General features: G+C 40.1%; 1 protein-coding gene and 1 long non-coding RNA gene across 6 annotated transcripts; both read right to left on the bottom strand.

The window, feature by feature from the left end:
• Nucleotides 1–6: 6 nt before the first annotated feature.
• On the bottom strand, nucleotides 7–3,659 carry LOC142600406 (uncharacterized). Its single transcript, XR_012833876.1, has 2 exons — nucleotides 997–3,659; nucleotides 7–792 (listed from the first exon to the last, which is right to left on the bottom strand). It is a non-coding gene; the product is annotated as an uncharacterized LOC142600406 (long non-coding RNA).
• A 10,324-nt stretch (nucleotides 3,660–13,983) lies between these two features.
• Nucleotides 13,984–18,482, bottom strand: MC5R (melanocortin 5 receptor). Of its 5 annotated transcripts, none has more exons than XM_075744517.1 (3): nucleotides 18,414–18,478; nucleotides 18,221–18,335; nucleotides 13,984–17,445 (listed from the first exon to the last, which is right to left on the bottom strand). In XM_075744517.1, exon 3 carries the CDS (start codon nucleotides 17,361–17,363, stop codon nucleotides 16,386–16,388), a length of 978 nt encoding a protein of 325 aa, XP_075600632.1. In that variant the 5' UTR covers nucleotides 17,364–17,445; nucleotides 18,221–18,335; nucleotides 18,414–18,478; the 3' UTR covers nucleotides 13,984–16,385. The 5 variants fall into 5 exon arrangements, with proteins under 5 accessions (XP_075600632.1, XP_075600634.1, XP_075600635.1 ...); XM_075744519.1 differs by having other exon boundaries at nucleotides 18,229–18,335; XM_075744520.1 differs by lacking the exon at nucleotides 18,221–18,335 and having other exon boundaries at nucleotides 18,414–18,482.
• Nucleotides 18,483–21,120: the final 2,638 nt, after the last annotated feature.

Here is a 21,120-nt window from a genome sequence, read left to right as displayed (position 1 = left end):
AGGAACTTTTAGCCTCCTCAAAATTTTAACTTTTATTTCAAACAAACAAACAAAAAACCCTCTTTGAAACCAAATAAAACAATTCCTTCCTTTTCCTTTTTCATTCTTTTTTAATGTTTTCTTCCCCAATACAATTTGATGAAAAAAAGAAAAAAAGCATCAGCAGGAACAAATAGGAAAAATCACTCCTTTCATTTTAAAAAACAGTGAAGCTTCATAAAAATACATTTGAAGCTGAAAATATAATGGAAAATATACTAAATGATCAACTTTTACCCTTTTCTGAGAAAGGCTTTTGCAGTGCCAAAACTGTCCTGTACTGCTAAAGCCAAATCATTCTGTAAAATTGTGTTAGCTTCAGTGGCCTTTGTGTGGGAATGCTTCTGAAGCCAAGGGGTCCCTGGGCACTTCAGAAGCCCAGAGAAAATGACAGGCAGAGCCTGAGATCTAAATCTGAAACCTTGACATGGTCACATTTCATAAAAATGGGTCACAAAGTGCAACAAATTTCAGAACCTTAAAAACCTCATAAAGTGTGTTTGTCCTCCTGTGGACATCCATTCATCTGTGGTTTGAATGGAAGACTTCATCCTGTTCCAAAGAAGAATACACCACAACCCAGGCTGCAGACAAAAGCCGCAAGCTGGAGGTAGACTCTTCGGAGTAAATCAGGTAATAGCAGCAGCTACATCTTGGGAACATTTTCTTTTTTATCAGCTCTGTTCTGCCTATGCTACTTTTGAAGTAACTGCAGTTGACTCCGTGAGGGCTTCAGGAGCATCCACAGCAAATCTAGTTTAGGAGAATAAGACCAACTTAGGTACATTATCAGAGGTGAATAAACATTCTAACATGGCTCATGGCTATCATAAGGCATGGCTGGGCTCATCTCAGAGCCACCAGGATGCACAAGAAGGCCTCCATGGTCAAGGTCCTAAAGACACTGACATCCCAAATAGCATAGCAGTAGACAAGAGACAAAAATAAGCAGCTTACCTGTGAAACTGGTGGATGGGCAGTGTGCTGTTTCTTTTCTCAGGATGAGAGAAAAGCATGGTCAGCTTACTGGCAAAGAAGAGGAGCAAGGGATGTCAGGTTCCAGTTCTACAATCATAACCGTCTTTTCACTAGAGCCCCTGTGGTCACCCTTTTCTAGCAGGTCTTGTGTCCTGGAAGTCTCTCTGAAGCTGTCACTCTGACAGACAGCTGTGCCTGCAGTGGCCTTGCCATGCTATTTAGCTGGCACACAACCCTGTGTCATTCCTTTCTGCACCCCGTGACTGCTTCACAAACTGTAATGCCCCAGCTGCCTTAATCTCCCACTTCAGTGGTTATTTCTCAGACAGGCTATGTCATTAACTCTTTTCTTCTTTCCCCTCAAAACAATCCATCTCCTCCCTAATACAATGTTGGTTTTACCTTTTTGGAAACAATTCCAGTGTGTTAGACCCTCTGCTATTTAAGTGCTCAGAGAATAATTATGAGGTTGGTAAATCCTGAAAAGTTACTTTCCAAATCAAGGAGGCAACATCATAGACAAAACCACAAACCTTAGAGGAGAAAAAAACTATTCAGCAAGTCTGTATGAAACAATATTATTTTTTTAATTAAATTGTGAGCCTGCCCTATAAGCTGTGGCACAAGAGGCTGGCAGAGGCAGCAGCAAAGTTTGTATTTTTTCATCCAGTCATGAAAGTTCTCTAATTACTAATTGAAATGTATTAAAACCTTAAGTCCCAATTATTTCTATCCCTACATTGGCTCATACATGGTGATGGTTCATGCATGAATTATTCTGTGTTTATATTATGTAAAGTAGGAGGGTGAGGACTGCAGTTATATTTACTAAAATATCTTTATTACAATCCTAATCCTGATCCCAACTTCCAGGCCAATTAGCCTGGTGGCACTGGACGGATAGAGGGGAGCAATGGAATGAAATGTTCAACTCAGTGCTCTTGAGCTAGTTGCTTGGTCATAATGACTTCCCACAGTGTTTGACACTAAGAAAGAGGGCAGTGCTTCTCATTTCCCTTCTCCCTTATGTGAGGGGAATGCGTGAATATGAGATGACTGGAACAAGAGAGAGCACTCAGGCACAGATTTTTCCTTTGTCTTCTTGCAGTTGTGCAGGTACCTCTATTCCCTCTATGGCCAGGCTGCAACTTTCAGTCTAGGCTGCAGAGGAGGAGAAAAATCCTGCTTCATATACATTGGCCCATGTTGTTGAACTGAAATAAGTAGAATAATACACAATGTGAAGTATCCCCCAGTGGGATTCAAATAGTCTGCCTCTTCAGCTCTCCATTCATTTTAAAAGCCCATTGCACTCCTAGGAAATCTGTTGTTGGTTTAAGATGAGTATTTTCTGGTATTTTATGTCTAATGGCATTCTACAGCTGAGACTGAGAAATTCCTACCCTGCATTTACTGCATTTCCACTCGCTTTTAGTTTGAGAAAAAAAGGCTGAGGCATAATGGTTATTTTCATTCATTCATTCTCTTGTAAGTCCATTAGGAGAAAAAAAAAAAAATCTAAATCAGAATATTTTAACACTATAGTAAGAATTTGCAAGAAACAGTCAAACAGAGGAAGAATATCTCCAGAGTCCCCAGTAATGACTGCCTTTTTTTTTGTCACCTAATCATAGATTATATAATGGTGTATGTACAATGAAGATCAGCCTAATACCATAGATATAACTGGCAATTAATCAGGTCCTTTAAAGTTCTCCCTGTCTTTCATCTTGCCTTGAAGAAAAAAAAGTACCATCAGAGGACATCCGGAACATGTATCTTCCTTCCAAACATCCTGCCTGCTGCATAAAGATTCATGATGCTTATTTATACATTTGTCAATCAACTTCTCAGCCAGAGTCTTTGTATCACACCACCCCTCACTGCTCCTCCGTGTGCCAAGGCCACAAAACATCAGGGTGTTGGTAACTCCTAAGGGCCCTGCAATCCCTGCTCTGCAGACAGAGAAGTTGGCAAAACAGTCTGCATCAGAGGAACTCAAACGAGTTTTAAGAGGACCCACTCTTAAAAAAAAAATCTAAGTAAATAGAAATTTGCTGTACAAGCACCAGCAAGTAAAAACATCTGTTTGAAAGTAATTCTTAGCCAGCTAGATTATGGGGCTACTAAAACAATATCCAGACAACACAGATGTTACTATTAAACAGGAATTTCTGCTCAAACCAAGTTAAACATTAAAAGTACACTTGAAAACTTCAGAACTGCTCCAGAACCCATAATTTAACACTTTTACTTATTTCTAATTTTATCCCAAAGCAGTTCTCCCATCCCAATCAGGAATTATTGTATCATTTATCTTTTAGAATTTTATTTACACAGTTTATCATCCTGATGGTTGAATGGGTGTCTAAAATGACAGCTCATCCTTTTACTTGTGGGAATTTAAAAAAATAACATTGAAAGGCATGAATTTTTATTATTCCCTTGCATTTTACCTCCTCCAAATTCTGTAATTCATTGTTAACTCTACTAAATATTTTGGAGGCAGCAAAAATATGCAAATAACCAAACCTCTGGATGATTAGAGATGCAGTAATGATAGTCAGCACTAAACTAAATAAGGTTAATCGTGGTTGACTCAAATAAGGTTAAAGAATTCCAGGAAATTAAGTGATGAATTAAATGTGTCATGTCACGGCTAGATCTGGATAAATTAATTTTAACATAAATTATTCCATGAGCTTAATTCTTCTTTCTATTTTTTTATTTAATTAATTATTCCATCAACATTTCTCAGTTGAAGCAAAATTTTGTACAGAGCTACTTCACAGTTCACAGAACAGCTACAGACTGTTCATTTGTATTGTGATTTCTGATTCAATCCTTGTGTTAAATTTCGTATAGTTCTGACATTCTGGTCTTATCCTGGTCTAGGATAGCTTCTAGTATGAACCTCCACATTTATAAATGTAGGGAAACTTCTTTTGGACCATATTAATTTACCCCTTTAGAGGAAGAGAGTTATTACTGTTCATTAGCTTTCTTGGGAAAGAGACCTGAACATTTACTAACTTTCTATTAAACTAATTCAAAATTTTAAGACCAGAACAGATTAACACAACCCACCAATATGACTTTCATAATAAAGACCATAAAAATCTCATCCTACAATTTCTGCGTCAAGATGATTGACGTATTAATTCCTCACTATTAACAATTCAGTTTCAGCAAGTTCTTGTCACAACTGTTTTCACAGCTTCTCAATTTATTACGTTAATACAATAGTGGAACCAGACATGAAAGTCACATTTCCATGTCTGGTGGAAAATTTGCTCCAGTGATAGTATCTACATAGTCCCTTTACTTGTGTTTTCGTGCTTCATTCTAGCTCCAAAATGAAACCTGTGCACACTGTATGAAGAAGGGGCAGCGATTAATGACACTTTGCAAAAATAAATTACATGATGAGTCATCTAATACCATTAGGCACTTGAATTTGTCAAGTACAGAACATGGAGACAATGATCCAGCTAAACAATTTACTGAGAGTACATCTACCCCTTGCATTGGGCCACACTGCAGAGGTCTTTGAAGAAGCTCTAAACAAGCCGGCGTCAAGACTGTGGGAAGCATAAGAGGCACAGACACCGCTGTCAGCAGCTGGCTGTTACACTTAGCCCAAACACAACACCATATTTAGGTGGCTAGATTACATGGGAGCCTCAAGTCAGTCCTTGTGCCATATTTTCTTTTGTTCTGCAGGGATATTTGGTCTAGTTGTAGGGTCACTACCACCGTCCTCTTACCCCAGAGTCATCAAGGATGCAGTCCTGCAGATTTCAGAGAGTTTGCACTTGTAAAGAGCAGCCTGTTCTTATGTATTTTCTTGAATTGGAGACTAAATCGAGAATGCTGCCATAAAGTTAATGAACAGCAGGTGCCAGCCAACTACAGATCTTTTCAAAGGAAAACCTGCAAACTGAAAAAGATGCCCTCAAACCATCTGACTGCAGATAGACTTAAGGGATTTTAGACCAGATGGCTACATATAGGGTGAGTAATCAAAGACAGCAGCCTTAGTAAAACTAAGGTATTTTAAAAAAGCTTTACTTGTTTTCATCCATCACTGATTTTCTTTTTCCCACAGGATGAATTAATTTTAAATTTAGTCTGTTTCTGTAACGCAGAGGAATGTGTTGCTGCAGAAGGCACAAGCAGTGCTTATCACTAGCTGCTATGGAAGTTCTCAGTGGACCCATAATACTACTAGACTGAAGCAGTAGATGAAAGAGGTGAAAGAGGAAAACTGGAAAGAAAACCATTACAAGTGCAACAAAAAACTGTCTCATCTGCAGCACAAGCAATACAAAACAGCGATACAGGGTCACTGACAGCTAACCAGCAATAGCCCTAATGCTCCCAACAAACTCCGAGTCAAATGTGCCTTAGTAAAGTAGAAAGATTTTTAAGTTATAGAAGAAAAATAATTTCTGTAGAATAAAAATCACTTCCATTGATTTTATAAATACCTCAAGTTGCTGCAAAATATTAGCTTAAAACCATGGATGTCATTAACAAATCTCCATCTAATTTCCATGGTTTTGCATGTTTCAGGAGCAAGCATCCTTTGTTTTACTGAGAATTTTCTAACTAACTCCTTCAGAAAATAACAGGGAGAACTTGACACAGGCTTCTGTCTTCCCCTTGTTTGTGGTTTTGCCAAGACATTTGCAAAACAAATAACATTTTTAGACTACCAGCTTTCTTTCTAAACCCTTGAGCTACAGTTTAAGCATGCTTCCCTCTGGAATCATAGAATCATAGAATCATAGAATGGTTTGGGTTGGAAGGGACCTCAAAGATCATCTTGTTCCAACCCCCCTGCCATGGGCAGGGACACCCTCCGCTAGACCACGTTGCCCAAAGCCCCATCCACCTGGCCTTGAACACTTCCAGGGAGGGGGCAGCCACAGCTCCTCTGGCCAACTTGTTCCAATGCCTCACCACTCTCACAGTAAAGAATTTCTTTCTAGTATCTAATTTAAATCTACCTTCTTTTAGTTTAAACCCATTACCCCTTGTCCTGTCACTACACTCCCTGATAAACAGTCCCTCCCCAGCTTTCCTGTCAGCCCCTTCAGATACTGGAAGGTGCTATAAGGTCTTCCTGGAGCCTTCTTTTCTCCAGGCTTGAACAACCCCAACTCTCTCAGCCTGTCTTCATAGGAGAGGTGCTCCTGCCCTCTGATCATCTTCATGGTCCTCCTCTAGACCCACTCCAACACTGTGGAACTTCTGAGCCTCACACTATAGGCCAAAACTGAAAGAATTATCAGAGTACCTGGTAGGAATTCCAGTGGCAAAATTATTACGTTTAAGAATCAATAGTTTGTCAAGTTGAATTCCATTGGTCACTTCAATCTAGAGGTACTTTGCTATATTGTCGTACTAGCAATATCCTGCCTCTGCCTTACAAAGTTTCCCTGTCTGAGAAGTATTTTAAATGAAAGCAGATATTATATTGAAAGTAAATTAAAACATCTGTAGGAAAATGCAGAAACCCATCAAGCAAAACTTTTAAAGCGTGCTTCCCCTGTGACCTGCTTATTAGAAAAGCAATGCCAGTCTAATAAAACCTTACCTTACCTATCAGCTATGCTAACATCCAAATCGGTAGCAACGAATATGACACCTTTAAGCCTTGAAATCATATTGACTGTGACTGTTTCGGTTAATTAAAAAAGAAAATGGTTTGTATTTGGTTTGTTATCAGAGGACAAACCAAAGCAGTACAAGCATTTCAGAGGACTAAGGATGCATTAGGAGGGTTCATTAGTGTGTAAAGTGCTCTCAAACAGTTTGAAAAACCCTCCAGACACTTTCACATTCTGCAAGTCACAGTGTCCCACTCCCTATCCTTAATCTATGTTTTAGCAATGTATGTATTTACTTATTCAAGCTCCATTCACTGCAGTGATCATAGCTGCTGCTTCAGAGTTTTTCACATTGCAAAGAAATTCTGGACCTGTTACAGAGATGCTACTCACAGGCCACCAGCCTCAGCCCAGAAACTAGGTGGGGGGGAAATGAATACACCAAATTGTCTTTATCCCTTGAGGGAGCAACCTCATCAGCAAAGCCTGCACTGGTATCTGAATACTTCCTCTTGTGCTCTCACTGTGTCTGGGCTCCAGGGGAGAGGAAGAAGAGTCAGGGCTGGAAATCCACTTCTTTTTGAGAGCAGGAAATGCCCTGCCTGCCCCTGCAGCCCAGCGGGGACTCCAGAGTCACAGCTGGCACCACAGCACAGAGCATAACCCTTTTTCTCAGATCTGGTACAGGAGGAAACTAAGCTTGGGACTATCCTACCACTCCATGGATGCCTTTTTGGTGTCTCAAAGTCCAGTTCTTGAGATTGTGTGATGACTTCAAAGAAGTGCTGCTTAACCACAAAGGGTTGAAATCAGTATTTCAGAGCTCTACTTTCAAAAATAACTCACCTTTAGCTCTCTACCTTCACCCTCAGAGTGATGCTATGCTTCTGCAAGCAATCTTGCAGCAATGGTTTGAGATTTCATTCATTAGTGTTTGCAAAATACTTTTGAGACTCTCAGAAGGGAGATGCTACTGAATTCTAAGTATCTGCTTAATTAGCTCTGTTTGGAAGTCATTTTACCCAGTCAAGCTGAAAGATCAAAAATATCATAGAAAGGTAAACTGCAGAACAAAACAAAAATCAATTTGGAGATGGTTAAATACCTCCCTGTTTCTCTATGGAGAAGGCTTATTATATCTCCTCCAAAGTGCATGACTGTCCGGGCCCAACAGACACCCCCCTCCCAGGGCTGGAGTGTGGGTTGGGGGAACCTGCTGCAGGCAGTGGTGACCTAGGGAGAGCTCTGGGAGCAGCCTCCGCAGGGCCTTTCCTCTATCAACTCCGTTAGTTCACCACGGATTTCCTTCAGTATTATTAGCTGTATTCTTGTCATTGGATGTTTTTTTTTTCACAGCACTAATAACACTGGCACTTCTCTGGCCATTATTAATTCAGCAAAGTTTTAAAGTATGTATAATTCCAGGTGTCCAGCCTCCCTGGATCTTTGCTCTGGTTCTTCCCTGAGCATTAAACCTTTCGTTATTCAGTCCAGTTATTTATTACCCTCTTTACAAATTCAGTACAATCTTCTGACTGACATTTTCAATGAAAGGTCATCTGAAATACACACAGTGTTCCTTGTATCATCTGCTTTCCCCTCTAAAGGTCCACCAGAGCTAATGTTGTACTTGTCGTCTATTTACTCATTACATTGTGCAACAGGCCTTTGATCCCCCGCTTGTCTGTGCCAGGGCTGTCTCCCATGAGGTAGCTCTAGGGTGGCTTTCCTCTTTTCCATTCCCTTCTAATTAAGCTGGACATGTTTTCAATATCCCCCACTCTAAATACAGTTCCAGCGTATTGCTTAAAATGCCACGGCTAATTTCAGTTATTATGCACATGACTGGAGCGCCAGTGGCCAACAAAACCAAGGAGCAGAAAGAGGAGCTGGGAGCCTAAATCCACCTGTCACTTGTTGTACCTAAAGTCCTTGCACATTCTGAAGCTGAGCACTTCTGCTTTGGGCAGCAGAGGCACTGACAGCTACAGACAGCAGATCCTACCTTAAAAATAAGACCAGTCAAAAATAACCAAAAAGATGTTTCTCTGCTTGTTTCACCAGAGGGACTGTCAGATTTTCCCAGAGTGTAACTAAAACAGCAGGCTACACACCAAATACCATTTTTTTCTTCGCAATTTTCCTTCAAAAATCCACCTCCAGATTCAGAGGTGGCCATGCCAATGTCCCTTTTCATAGTGAAAACCTGAATATTTAGCAGCTTCACTGTGAGATGAAAGACCTGGACTTCATTCAAGGACTTACCTCCTACTTCTTCATTTTTTATGCACTTTATGCAGGGACATGAACTGTCATTAGAACTGCGCCTGAAATTCAAGTGATTCATCTCTTTCCTCTGCCATTTGAAAGAAGGGCTTTTTAAGCACCTGCTTTACAAACTGTGATTACCAAGCAGGGCACTTAAGCCCAGGAGAAGTTGAATGTTTAACCTCCTTTTTCCAAGTGAGTTAAGGGGGTTCCTTGTGAGCTGACTTTGCAGAGACCCCCCCATTCAGAGCACTGGGTCCTGGGGCTCCTGTGGACAGCTGGCAGGTTATCAGTCTGAGGAACATGAGAAATAAAAGTATTTGTCAACACACTGATTTTCCACTGTTTAAAATATTGTTATTTTCCTTTTTAAGGAGGAAGGAGCTAGAGACACCACATCCTAAATTACTACTATATATCTTTGTGGGGAGAAGACATCTTACAAGACACTTCAGTGGAATGGGATTCAGTAATACCTGGTGAGGGTCTTGCACACAGACTTTCAGTCAAGTTTCCAGCACTCACCGACTCTTCCTCTAAAACTGAATTTCGCACAAGTTTGTCTACCAGGACATTTTTTAATACAACCCAGTCCTCACAGCAGGAAAAGGCAATTCATCTTCATCCTCTGCACGAGTGAAGCACGAACTTAACACAGATTTAAAATGCTTGCTTCCTCAGGCTTCACCACTCATCTACCACTGTATGAGCAGAGAGCAGGAATATCCTCTCCTTGTTATAGCCAGGGCTCTTTATGTCCTCTGGGAAAAACTATTGGGAAGGAGCTACTTTTGGTTTCAGTGATGTATCTCAGCCGTGATCAGTATTGATGCTACTAATAATCATGTTGCTATAGATTTAAAACAAAGTTAAAGTATAGGAGTATTTCCTGATAGGAAGATTGAAAGGAAGAATATCCTGGACAGATTTCCCTAACTTTAAAAAGCACAAGGAACTTGTGAAGCAGAAATAATAGTAAGGTGTCTGTAAGGCTGTCCCAGCACTATGAACTGCTGGGATATCAAAATTCTGGGATTTAGGTCCTGACTGAAAACCCATTCAAAGCTTTCCAGAAAGCAGTTCAGAGCACACCTGTGACAAGCAAAAGGCATAATACAAAGATGATAGGTACTCCTAGGGTGATTTTTTTCAGGGTAGGTGAAGTAGGCACAAAGTTTCTTTGCAAGATACAAAAGCCGATGAAAAGGTTAATATACCGGCAATGCCACTTACTGCTTGACAAAAGTAACTGTGCCCTGTTACAAACTGGCAAATTAGAGAGAAAATTAAGCCCATTTTCTTTGTGGGTTTATGTTTTGTTGCTGTTAATCAGGTCATTTATGCAACAGGACATCAAAAAAGTTCATTTGGTGCCTTCGAAAATCACCTAGAGCCAGCATACAAAGCTTATAGTACCAATTCTCGTCTTGCTTTAATCAGGTGTAAAACCAACCTAATTGAAAGGAGAGGAGTGACGAATCACCATCTGGAGGTAGCTGTACAATTTACATTCCTACCACCCTTCTCAAGGAAATGATGGGCTTCCAGAAGAAGTTTCTGTCTGAACTTGGGGTCCCTTATCGTCAGCCATCCAGAGCATGGCTGCAACACACTACAAGGACCTTTTACAGCCTCTCTGGCCAGGCTTCATTCCCATCAGAGGTAGGGAGATGGAAGCTGTGTCCATCAGATGAATTCTGCTAAAGAGCTGGGATACAGCCAAGGCATGTACTTGGACCTCGAAACACAGAAGCACTCCTACATTTTGCATGCTGATCTATGACCAAAGCCCTCATCACTGAAAATGTAAGCCTATTTAGAGAACAGAGAGTATGTGTTCCTATGAGCATTTGCAGAGAGGGAGTTCTTTTAGCGATCTTGATATTTTCCAAATTATGGAGCATGCTGTACTAAATGCAAGTCTATTGTTACATTCTGATAAGGAAAGAATAGGGAACAAAACATGCAGCAGCACCTGGCACTGTGGAAATTTAGTTTTCACCTATATCTGGATTATCATATGCTTATCTGGTCCCCCCAAGTCAGAAAGAATATAGTAGATCTAGGAAAACAACATAAGGACAACAAGGTATGAAAATACCAGTACAGATTAAATAGGCTAGGATCCTTGGCTGGAAAAGAGAAACTTTATGGGGCAATATAAGGGAATAGGGTAATGAATGGCACAGGGAAAGTGAATGGGGACCAGTTATTTCTCCTCTTTACAACATAAGGACTCTTTACAACATAAGAAAGAAAACTTCCAAGCAGATGTTTTATAAGAGAAAAAAAATCATTTTTCCACACAACATATCTAAACTGTGAAACTTACTATCACAAGATGTTGCAGATGAGTATAAAGAGATCCAAAAGTGATTAGATAAATTCTTGTAAGAAGTATTCATTGAGAGCTATCAGTCACAAAGGTGTAAATACAACCTCCTGCCCAAGAAGTCCCTAAACCATAGCTTGCTGGAAGCTGTAAGGGCATTCCAGAGGATTACAATGCACATGTCCACTTTGTATAATTCCCCTAAACAGCTGCTCTTTATTTTGATGGAGACCCTTCGCTCTCAGTGCTCAGTGCAGCCAGTTACACGTTCTTAGGGTTTTTTAGGCAAGCAGCCCAAGAAGAAACTGTTCTAGGGATAGTGCTTAAGGACCATAAGAATTTAAATTTTCCTAGATCTTTAATGTGACAGGTGCTAGGGGAACTCTTTGTTCTGTCACACAGATTCACTATAATTTTCAAAAACTCAGGATGCAAAAAGTGCTTGAGGTTATTTTTTTCTACTTCAGATTTAGACTGCTGCTTGGTTGTTCACAGGTGGAGGAAATATGCGAGAAGCGAGAAACAAGCTGCAAATTGGAAAGCTGTGTAACAAATAGCTGGGTGGCAAAGAGCAGAAAGGTTAGAGAAAAAGAAACTATACATCCTCACATTTCACTTGTTGATGTTGTTTGTGATTGTACTCCGTACTTGCGAGTAAGACCTCATACACATGTAGGCATGTATAAGTATAGACACACATATACATACCTCAGACTCTCCTTTTCTGTCCTGTATGGAGAAGAAGCTGGATCCAAGATGCACACAGCTCAGGTGGTAATACATGATAAAATCAGAAAAGGAGGGAGAGCATCTCACCTGGACTTAACCTAGCACAGAGACTTATGCAGGCAGCTCCACCACAACCTGTATGACTCTCTGTCCCTGATGTGGGGATCCCCATTTCCACATCCGTGTTCCCATATCTTATTCACCCACCCTGCCTAACAGGAAGGGCACTGTGCGTGCAAACCAACACAGCTGAAGACTGGGAGCATCCATTGCAATCCCTGACAACAGCAGTGGTTACCACGAGCTGGTCTTCTGTGCAAGAACCTAACCAGCAACGGAAGAGGGAGTTACTGCAAGAGAGGCATGAGAATCCCCAACAAGGCTTTGGAGACAAAACAGAGTCCTTTGAAATTTCAGAGAGCAGACAGTGTGAGGGAGTTGGTTGCTTTCCCACAGATGTATAAACCTTTTCTGCCTTCTTAAAGTTTGCATGTGCAGGAAATTCCTGTGGTTTTTGCACTTATTTTGCACAGGATTCCTGAAAAACACAATTAAAGTCTCCAGAGAGCCACTCAGAGAAGGTTTTCTAAGAGGAAAAGCCTACGCGGTGGGAATGTGCAACCCACTCTCAAAAGGGAGTTGGACATTGGTTGCACGGAGGGTGCAGGCCTGTAGGTTGTAGAGCAATCATCCCTCCCAGACCCAGAGGCAGTAGTACTCAGTAGTTAGAGCCCTTTGTGACAGACTTGTGCCCATTTGGGAAGCAGGATCATAAAACCCAGGATCATAAACAACCTCTTTGCTCCATTCAGTTATGACTGCTTTGTGTTACAGGAGACACTAAGGCTTTTGGAAACTAGTATTTCCAGGTACCTTATTGTGGCCTTGGCTTGGAGAAAAGATTCAGATATTCCAAATGCTAGTATAGGAGCATATAATAACCCATAATGTGGGTATATAGTAACCCATAATGTGTATGGGATTATCCAGGCAATGCCATCATTTGCAAAAGCCAACCTTCTACTTCAATCTACTAAAGCAAGCAAAACTTAGAGCAACATATGAAGTACTTTGGTGTAAGACAGAGCAACTTGCCTACCATCAACCACGCTTTGCATTATTATAGACTAAAGAATCTGGTCTTCTGCTTCACTAGATGGAGTTCTGGTGCAGCTAGAATGTTGGGTTGTTGATGTTCGGGGATTTTTAATATTCTCCCTTCTCCTACTAATCTACTTAAAATGCAGATGAGTTTATAGAAGTTGACCCCACCTGCAATAGGAATGAGTCCAGAATAATTTCGTATTAAAACCTTTAAAATAGTGACACACAAGTTAGAAGCAGTGAAGTGTTCATTCACCAAAGCAGCAGCGGGCAATAGAAGTTGGTTTTGGAGCTCTGGGACAGAAATACTGTGATTTGAGCTTATTTCCAATGACTGATATCAAAATATAAATGACTGGCAGTGAAAGCAAGAGTAGTATCACTAGCTGTGGGGACACGGTGCAACGCAGCCTAACAGCTAATTTTTTAATGACTGTCTTTTGACAGCAAATGTCATATTTACTTACACAATGTTTGCTTGTCCCAGTCTATCAGAATACATAGTATTTTCCAAGCTCTGGTAGAAGTGAAAGCATGTTAAATGTTACTTATATTCTGCAGCTAAATAGGAGAAAGAAATAGATTAAAACATGTCATGTGCTCCCAGAGACATGTATTTTACATGCACTTCTATAGTGTAAATAGGCTTTTTTTTCAGGAACTGTTCTAGCCTGTTCTTGAAAATACTTTCATTTCCTCCTTAAGCTGTTTTAGCTCCCCACCTGTAAAGGTTATAATGAGGATGTGATGGTGATACCTAGAGGACCATATCATGTATTAGTCTGTAACTCTCTTTCAGAATGTGTTTCTTAGTAAGGCATCTGTTTAAACAGAGAAGTGAAAGCCTGTAAAGCAATATTCCCTCCGTGAATAGTCTACAAGGTTAGCAGACACGTTACAATGAATAACTGGTAATAGTGGGTTTTCCAACAATCCAGTTTAATAGTTTCTTCATATGTCTGTGTTTATACATCAAATAAACTTCCAACAAAAAAGTAATGTACAATTCAAGAAAATGCCCAAAGCTATTACAGTTTTGGCTTCCTCTTTGTTGATTTACAGTTATGTACAAGACTGTCTTATTTGCAATACCCAGTGAAGATTTAATGATTTATTTACATCAGCTGGTGCCTTTCACTATGCAATTGAAATGTCTCCTTTTGGTATTTACATTCATAATAGGAAGAGCCCACTCTTAGGTGCCACTTATGGATAGGGTTAAGAGGTGGACTGAAATGAGGCAAGATTCTCACTACAAACATACCTCTGAAATCCTGTTTTCAGATATAGCTGAAGGAAGATTCCAGCACCTAGTGCACTGATATAGCCATTTATATTTACAGTCAACATAATAAGGTGTCTCCACTGAGAATGACATTCCCACTCGTGTCGGAGGGAGATATGTGTGAGCTGGAGGCAATATATATTTTAAGGTGCAGCAGACCAAAAGGTATAACTCTGGTGCTAAACATTCACCTGACTTATCCTGCCAGAGACCTCCAAAGCAAACAAAGACACAAAGTATGCTATCTTTCTAAATGTGTGGAGGAGAATCTTTTACAATTCCTCTTAAATGAGAGTTTAAATTAGGAGGAGTGAAAAATCATACTTTTATCATAATATGCAAACTATTTCATCACAGAATAACTTGGGTCGGAAGGGAACTGTGGAGGTCATCTATTCCTAATCATTGAAAGCAGGGCCAACTTCAAAGTTAGAGTCAGCTTTCCACTTAGAGCAGATTGTTGAGGGCTGTGTCCAGTCAAGTTCTGAATACCTCCAAGAATGGAAATTGCATAACCACCGGGCATCTATTCCCATGTTTGACCACCCTTATGGTAAAAAACATTTCCTAATCAGTTCCTGCTCAGAACTTCCACCTTGAAGGTATAACCTAAGGCCCATTGAATCAATCATAGTCTTTCTATTGACAAGAACAGTTTTAGAGCATCCCTAAACCAAGTATAACAAGGGTTATTCTTTCAGCTTTTTGGAAGAAATAATTCATTTTTCCAAGCTATTTTCTGATATCTAGTCAGTAGGGTACCGCTGCTTGAAATATTTTCATAGCTTATGTCTCAGTGCGAGATAGGTACCATCCATTGGCATCAAGAAATCAATGCCACAGTTGCAGTTCCTTCATCTGTGATAAATCCAATATTTTGCACATTACACAGCTGTTGCAGAACAGCATGTTTATAAGAGCATGACTGGATGCAAATTACTCACACAAAGGGCATGAGGGTTTCACTTTTAAATCCTCTTAACAAAGACAAAAATTGTTTGGGGAGCAAAAGTCAGGACTCTGTTACAGCTACATGTGCCTGAGGTTTTGAAATCCCTGTTTTGCCATTGCCTGCTATGCCTTCTGATCATCAAATTTGTTATGTCTCTTCCAGCTTGAAAGATGCAATCTACAGTACAGCTTCATCCAGTAACAAAAGCTACTCACTCCTAGCTGAAACACTTTTCGAATGTCTATGTAAAGGCTGCAACTCACCCATTCTTTCTGTCTCCACAAAACATTACATGACTATCTAGAGGCCATGTACCCTTTACTTCCCTAGTGCTGACGAATAAAGAAAACAGTCCAGCTAGAATCAGCTCAGTCTTCATATTCAGCCTTAAAATCCACCTATGGCACATCTTATCCCACAGTGGTAAGAACACATATAGTCAGATATGACAAGATACTGTATCCAGCATGGAAAATCTCATGGTAACACTGTCCTTTTATGTAATACATATTTTATGACAGTAACAGTTATGACTGGAATACAAGACTGCTGATATGTGCCTATATATTGGTCACAACTATTGAGCAAGGTATGTGAACCCTGATAATTAGAGCTACTCCTCTTACTTTATGTCTTCAGAAGAAAATAGCAAAAAGCTGTTAATTCTAGGCATCAAAATAAGCCATGTTGTTTCTAGAGAGGCAAAGAATATCAAGTGAAACACACACTGAGAGGCTGAGGGGCTCATTTGCATGGCAGGTCACACGCATTGCATTTAGCAGAAAGGAAAATAAGGCTTTCCCTGCATAATCCTCTTAGAAGATCCAGTCTTTAGTAAGGTAAATGAGATTCAAAATATTCTTTCTCCCCGTAATACAGATGTACAGAGTAGCTCTTACCACCAGTGTGAGAGATGTGTATGGGGGGAAAGAAAGGTAGAATCACGTATTAAAAAATGGTTTCTGATTGCCGCCAAAATCATGACAGCTGAATGAAGAAAGATGTTCCATAGGCATTTCAGCAGAATTACAAGATGCAGCAAGATGTTGCATTTCAATTTTCTTCCCTGACTTGGTTTTTTTCTTAATACTTGTTTGATAACCCACAGACCATTCTCAGGCTATAGCAACAAATTATCTCTTTGAAGGTCTTCCTCATTTCTTGGCTACGAAAGGCATAGATCAAGGGATCAATCACTGAGTTGCACATAATGAGAATGAGGTACATGTTGAAGTGAGACATGAAGCAAACACAGTAGAGGTTTTGAGGGCAGGAGATCATCAGGATGAGATGAAGGAAGAATGGAGCCCAGCAAATAATGAAGATGCCAAGAAGCATAGTCAGAGTGATGGCTCCTTTCATACTGGTTCTTTGACGGACAGAGTTGTACCCAGGCAAAGCAGCTATTTTCTTCACGTGAGTGCGAGCCAGGAGGAACATATGGATGTACAGTGAGACCATGAGGAACAACATGGTAAAAAACATAGTGATGAGACAAATAATCACGTAAGTTGATTCATAATAAAGAATGAAGATAATACCACAGCCTGTGCAAAAGGTCCAGATGCATGCAATAATAAGCCCTGATCTTTTCACTGTCATGATGTTGTGATAACGCAGGGCATAGAAGATAGTGATATACCTGTCTACTGCTATAGCCAGCAAACTGCACATGGAAGCCACCACAGATATGCAGATCATTGAGTCAAAGACATTGTCTATATGACGGACAAAGGCATCTTCCATAATTATATGTCTGTTGTTTATTAAGTATATTGTTATGGTCTCCCAAGCATTAGACACACTAACCAGCATGTCAGCCACTGCTAAACTGCAAACAAAAAAATACATGGGCGAATGCAAATTCTTGTTCTTAACTATTGCACATATAACTAAGATATTTTCAAGGAGGCTTATAATGCCCAGAGTTAGGAACACCTCAGCCGCAATGACCACTTGCTCACATGGTGATGACTTGCTCTTGACAGTAGGCTCAGTAAAGTTGCTGCCAAAGGCACTCAGGTTTAGTTCAGAAACATACAGTTGAGAGGATGTGTTCATCTCTGGAAGCAAACACGTTCTGTTCTTTCTGAGGGACTTGCCAACGAGTGCGGTAAATGCATTTTCCAAAAGGCAAAAGACCCTGCCAAAAAAAATAAAGCATGACGAGAACATGCAGAAGTTGACAAAACAAATATCACCCATTTCTATTTAATTTGGCTTGTACACATCCTGCCTCTTCCACACCATATTTCTTTACTGATTCTAAATTAACTAATGAAGAGATTCATGTACTCATCATTCATAGTCTTGTTTATTCTATTCAGTCCCCCAGAAGTGAGCACAATGTCCTGGAAATTCTGCTGAACACCAAGCAACAAACAATTTTCAAAGTCTCAATTCTCAGACCCCAGAAATGCCACAGAATATAGTATTAGGTTCGGCAGAACTTGCTCACTTGAACACAAAATATAGAAGTTTGAATTATTGCCACAATTAAGAATTGAACATTTTCAGTAAGAGATTTAAATGCTTTCCTGACCTTTGTACTTAAGTTCGTATGAACTGTGTTATAAATAGCTTGTCTGTGCAATACTAACATGTTCACTTAAGAGCATAGTATTAAGCACCTAACCAAGGCAAATTCATACATTTCAGGATACACTAAGGTTACAGAATCAGTATGGGTGGAATTCTGTTGTAAAAATAAGTTTTCTATTCCACATCATATTTTATTCAATGCTCTTTTGGTAATGACAATATTCAGGGCACATTTTAAGCCATCGGATTCTTCATAAGGGGAACACTTAAACATGATTGTCGGTGACCTGTTGCAACTAAAATTCAAAACATATAAAGCTAAATCATTTTCGGTTTTAAAAAATGACCTTTTGTTTGCAATCAAGAATTAACTGTACCTATTTACCAGAGCTGCTCCTTCAGCTGCTCTTCCTCTTCATCGCCTGCAACCTTTCCTCCAGAGAGCAGAAGTTTCAGCCCCCCTCCTCACCCAGCATCTGGGGCTGGGAACTCCTTGGTGGGAATAGATAACAAAAATAGAGGAATGAGTAAATCCATAGAGTCAAGGCTGACCACGTATAAATTACTTACTGTGCAACTGCCTTTTTATAGACTCCAAGCAATAATGACTTCAGTACTCAAACTGTGGCTCCTCCTCCCCTGCTTTGCCCCTCAGAACTTCTCTTTTCAGATTTTTTTTTTTTTTTTTTTAGCAAAGGCTTGGGTTTTTACCACCATCTAGTGGTCTTCTCTTGTCTTTCTAAGTGAACAGTGATTCTGATCTAAAATTCATGATGAGCTTTTTACCATATTAAGGCAGAAAATGCACTAGGCACGCTCCTCTCCAAAAACATTTCTTTTTTATTTTCTCTGTTGTTGCTAGTACTCTCTGATAATAAGTTCATACTGCAATAGTAGTCCAAAAGAGGTGAGAGCAGAAGACTGTTCTTGAAGTGGGAGGCTTATTACTGTTATAAGCATTTGTCTTATATTCACAGTTATAATTTTGGAAGAATAAAAACCGCACTTACAAAACTCAGAGTACATACCGTCAATCCCGGCACACCACTAACAGAAGGTTTAACTCAAGTAATTTGTGTGAAAAAATAGAACAAATAAACAGTTGTGTTGCGGTCCCCTTGCTAGAATAGAGATTTTGATGCAGATGTGGAAGGAGTACACAATGCATCGTGCCAGGAGCCAGGGCTTCCCGAGATGGATGTGAATTCCCCCAGGTTTCACAGGGTCTAAGAGCTGGTAAACTCCGTGCTCAGTATCGCAACAGCTGAAGTCCCTCTGGGTCTAGCAGTCAGGCAGCCGATGCTCATTCTGGGCCTTGCCCAAAAGGTGGCAAAATCAGCGTGAGTCTTTTCTTTAGCAAATGAGCGCTGCTTCTGTGCAGACTGAGGAATACAAAACACACATCTTCCTGACACTGCCAAATGCCCTTTATGTTATCCATTAACCAGCCTGTCAAATACCATGCAGGATTTGAAGTTAGCTTGAGATAAAAAGTCTCTGTTTTTTCAAGTCACCGCCTTTCCACAAATTAGAGGGGTGGGGTTTTTTCATGGTATATAACAGCTTCAAATGCTTATTTTTAATCTATGGCGTTTTTCTTAAAGAATTGCCACCAACAAACACAAACTTTATTGCTGTATCCTGTGCCATTTTTGTGTTTTCAGTGTTCAGATAGAGTTTATTGTTAAAATCATCTAAATCCATATTTGCGATTATTATATTCTACAGAGGCTTCCTCTATTGTTACTGCTAGGTTCACTATAGGGACACTAAAAGACCTGGGCCATGGTATGAAATGTTCTTATGTACAAATAGTCCCTGCATCACAGGAGACGGTGAAAAGCATTTTTATTCATTTGAGTAAAATGTCTCCTCTAGCATTATGCGGTTATAGGCAGGAGATGAACTTTGCATGCCCCTTCTCCCCACTACAGGAAAGATAATTTAGATTATCACAAAAAAAAGGTAGCAAACTATGCTCAAGTGCAGCTGCTACATCTGAGCAGATAATGCCAGCTAGCAAACAGCAGCACTCCCTGCTGTATCCAACCAGCCTGTGTGCCAAATCTGAGCTCATAGCGCTTCACTATGCCCAGAAGAAAAGAACAGAGGATGGTCATCTGCAATTCTCTTTCTGTTCTTTAGTGTACAGCATATTTTAGTTCTCCTAGGTTATCTTTAGTTATCTTAGTTATTTTTGGTTATCTTTTCCATAGTATCTGATTTTCCCATGGACCCTGGAAATTATATACCTAAAAGTAAAATTTTACTTCTTTCACTGTTCCTATATCTACCAAGAATTGTGCAGATGCTGTGCTCTTTCCACTTCCAATTATTTCTCCTCCAGTATCTTACCTTTTTTTTTCATTACACTGTGTCTTTAAATTCTGTTCATCTTCCCATTCACAAATTCCTCTGTATGTTCAGTTTAACAAACTTCTTTGCAGCCTGGCTAATCTGCCTTTACAAAAGTTCTCACTGTACCTGGTAGGACTCAGTAGACCAGCTGATTACAAGCAATAAATCACACATCAGACTGGATTGTCTGGCTGTTATTCCTTAGAGCAATGTCAGGTCTCTCTCTCAAATATAAATTACAAATCAGCCTTTGGACTCTTTTTCTACAAACGAGACACTGCAGGCATAAATCCTGGTACAAGTGTCTATGTTAGACAAAGAAACTCCCTTATTGACAAAACCTGCAAAAAAATTACCTACCTGGAAACTGGGGTAGTGATATAGATGTAGTTTGTTTATGTTAGAGGATGACATTATTTTTGTTTGGTTTTTTTTTTTTCCCCAAAAAAAAGAGAGTTTTACCATTATACTGCTGCAGCAAGAAGCTATAAGCATAATAGCTTGAGAAGCAAGAAGCTGAAAGGGGCACCCAATTAGCAGTGGGTGGAGCCGTGCAGGTGAGTTATAAGGAGGTTAAGTAAAGGGGCATGGGAGCAGATCTTTGGATTGTCTCAGGAAATCTCCAAAAGTGGCTTCACTTTCCAGCTGGAGGACTCCTGACTGAATAGGCTGCTCTTTCATGATCTTGGTGTTCGGCTCCCTTGTTTGTTCAGTTAAATAAATTCTCTGTCTCTACAAATAGGTTGGTGCTCGGTGTTTTTGAAGGCCACAAAGATCACGTCTGGACTGACAGTGTGGGCAAACAGTACTCTGTGTATCACAAAGCCTGTGTTGGTACTAAGCTGCACCATCCCAGCACAAGACCTGATCCCTTGAGTTGCACACAGAGAGGACACCCTGAGGAACACACTGAAGCCTC

Source organism: Balearica regulorum, chromosome 2, assembly GCF_011004875.1.
Source record: "Balearica regulorum gibbericeps isolate bBalReg1 chromosome 2, bBalReg1.pri, whole genome shotgun sequence".
NCBI lineage: Eukaryota > Metazoa > Chordata > Aves > Gruiformes > Gruidae > Balearica > Balearica regulorum.
Note: the sequence above shows the minus strand (reverse complement) of the source record. Positions and strands in the feature narration are given on the sequence as shown.

What these genes read in the sequence shown, in the direction of transcription:
- MC5R (XM_075744520.1), bottom strand. Translation starts at nt 17,363, where the DNA reads ATGAACACATCCTCTCAACTGTATGTTTCTGAACTAAACCTGAGTGCC.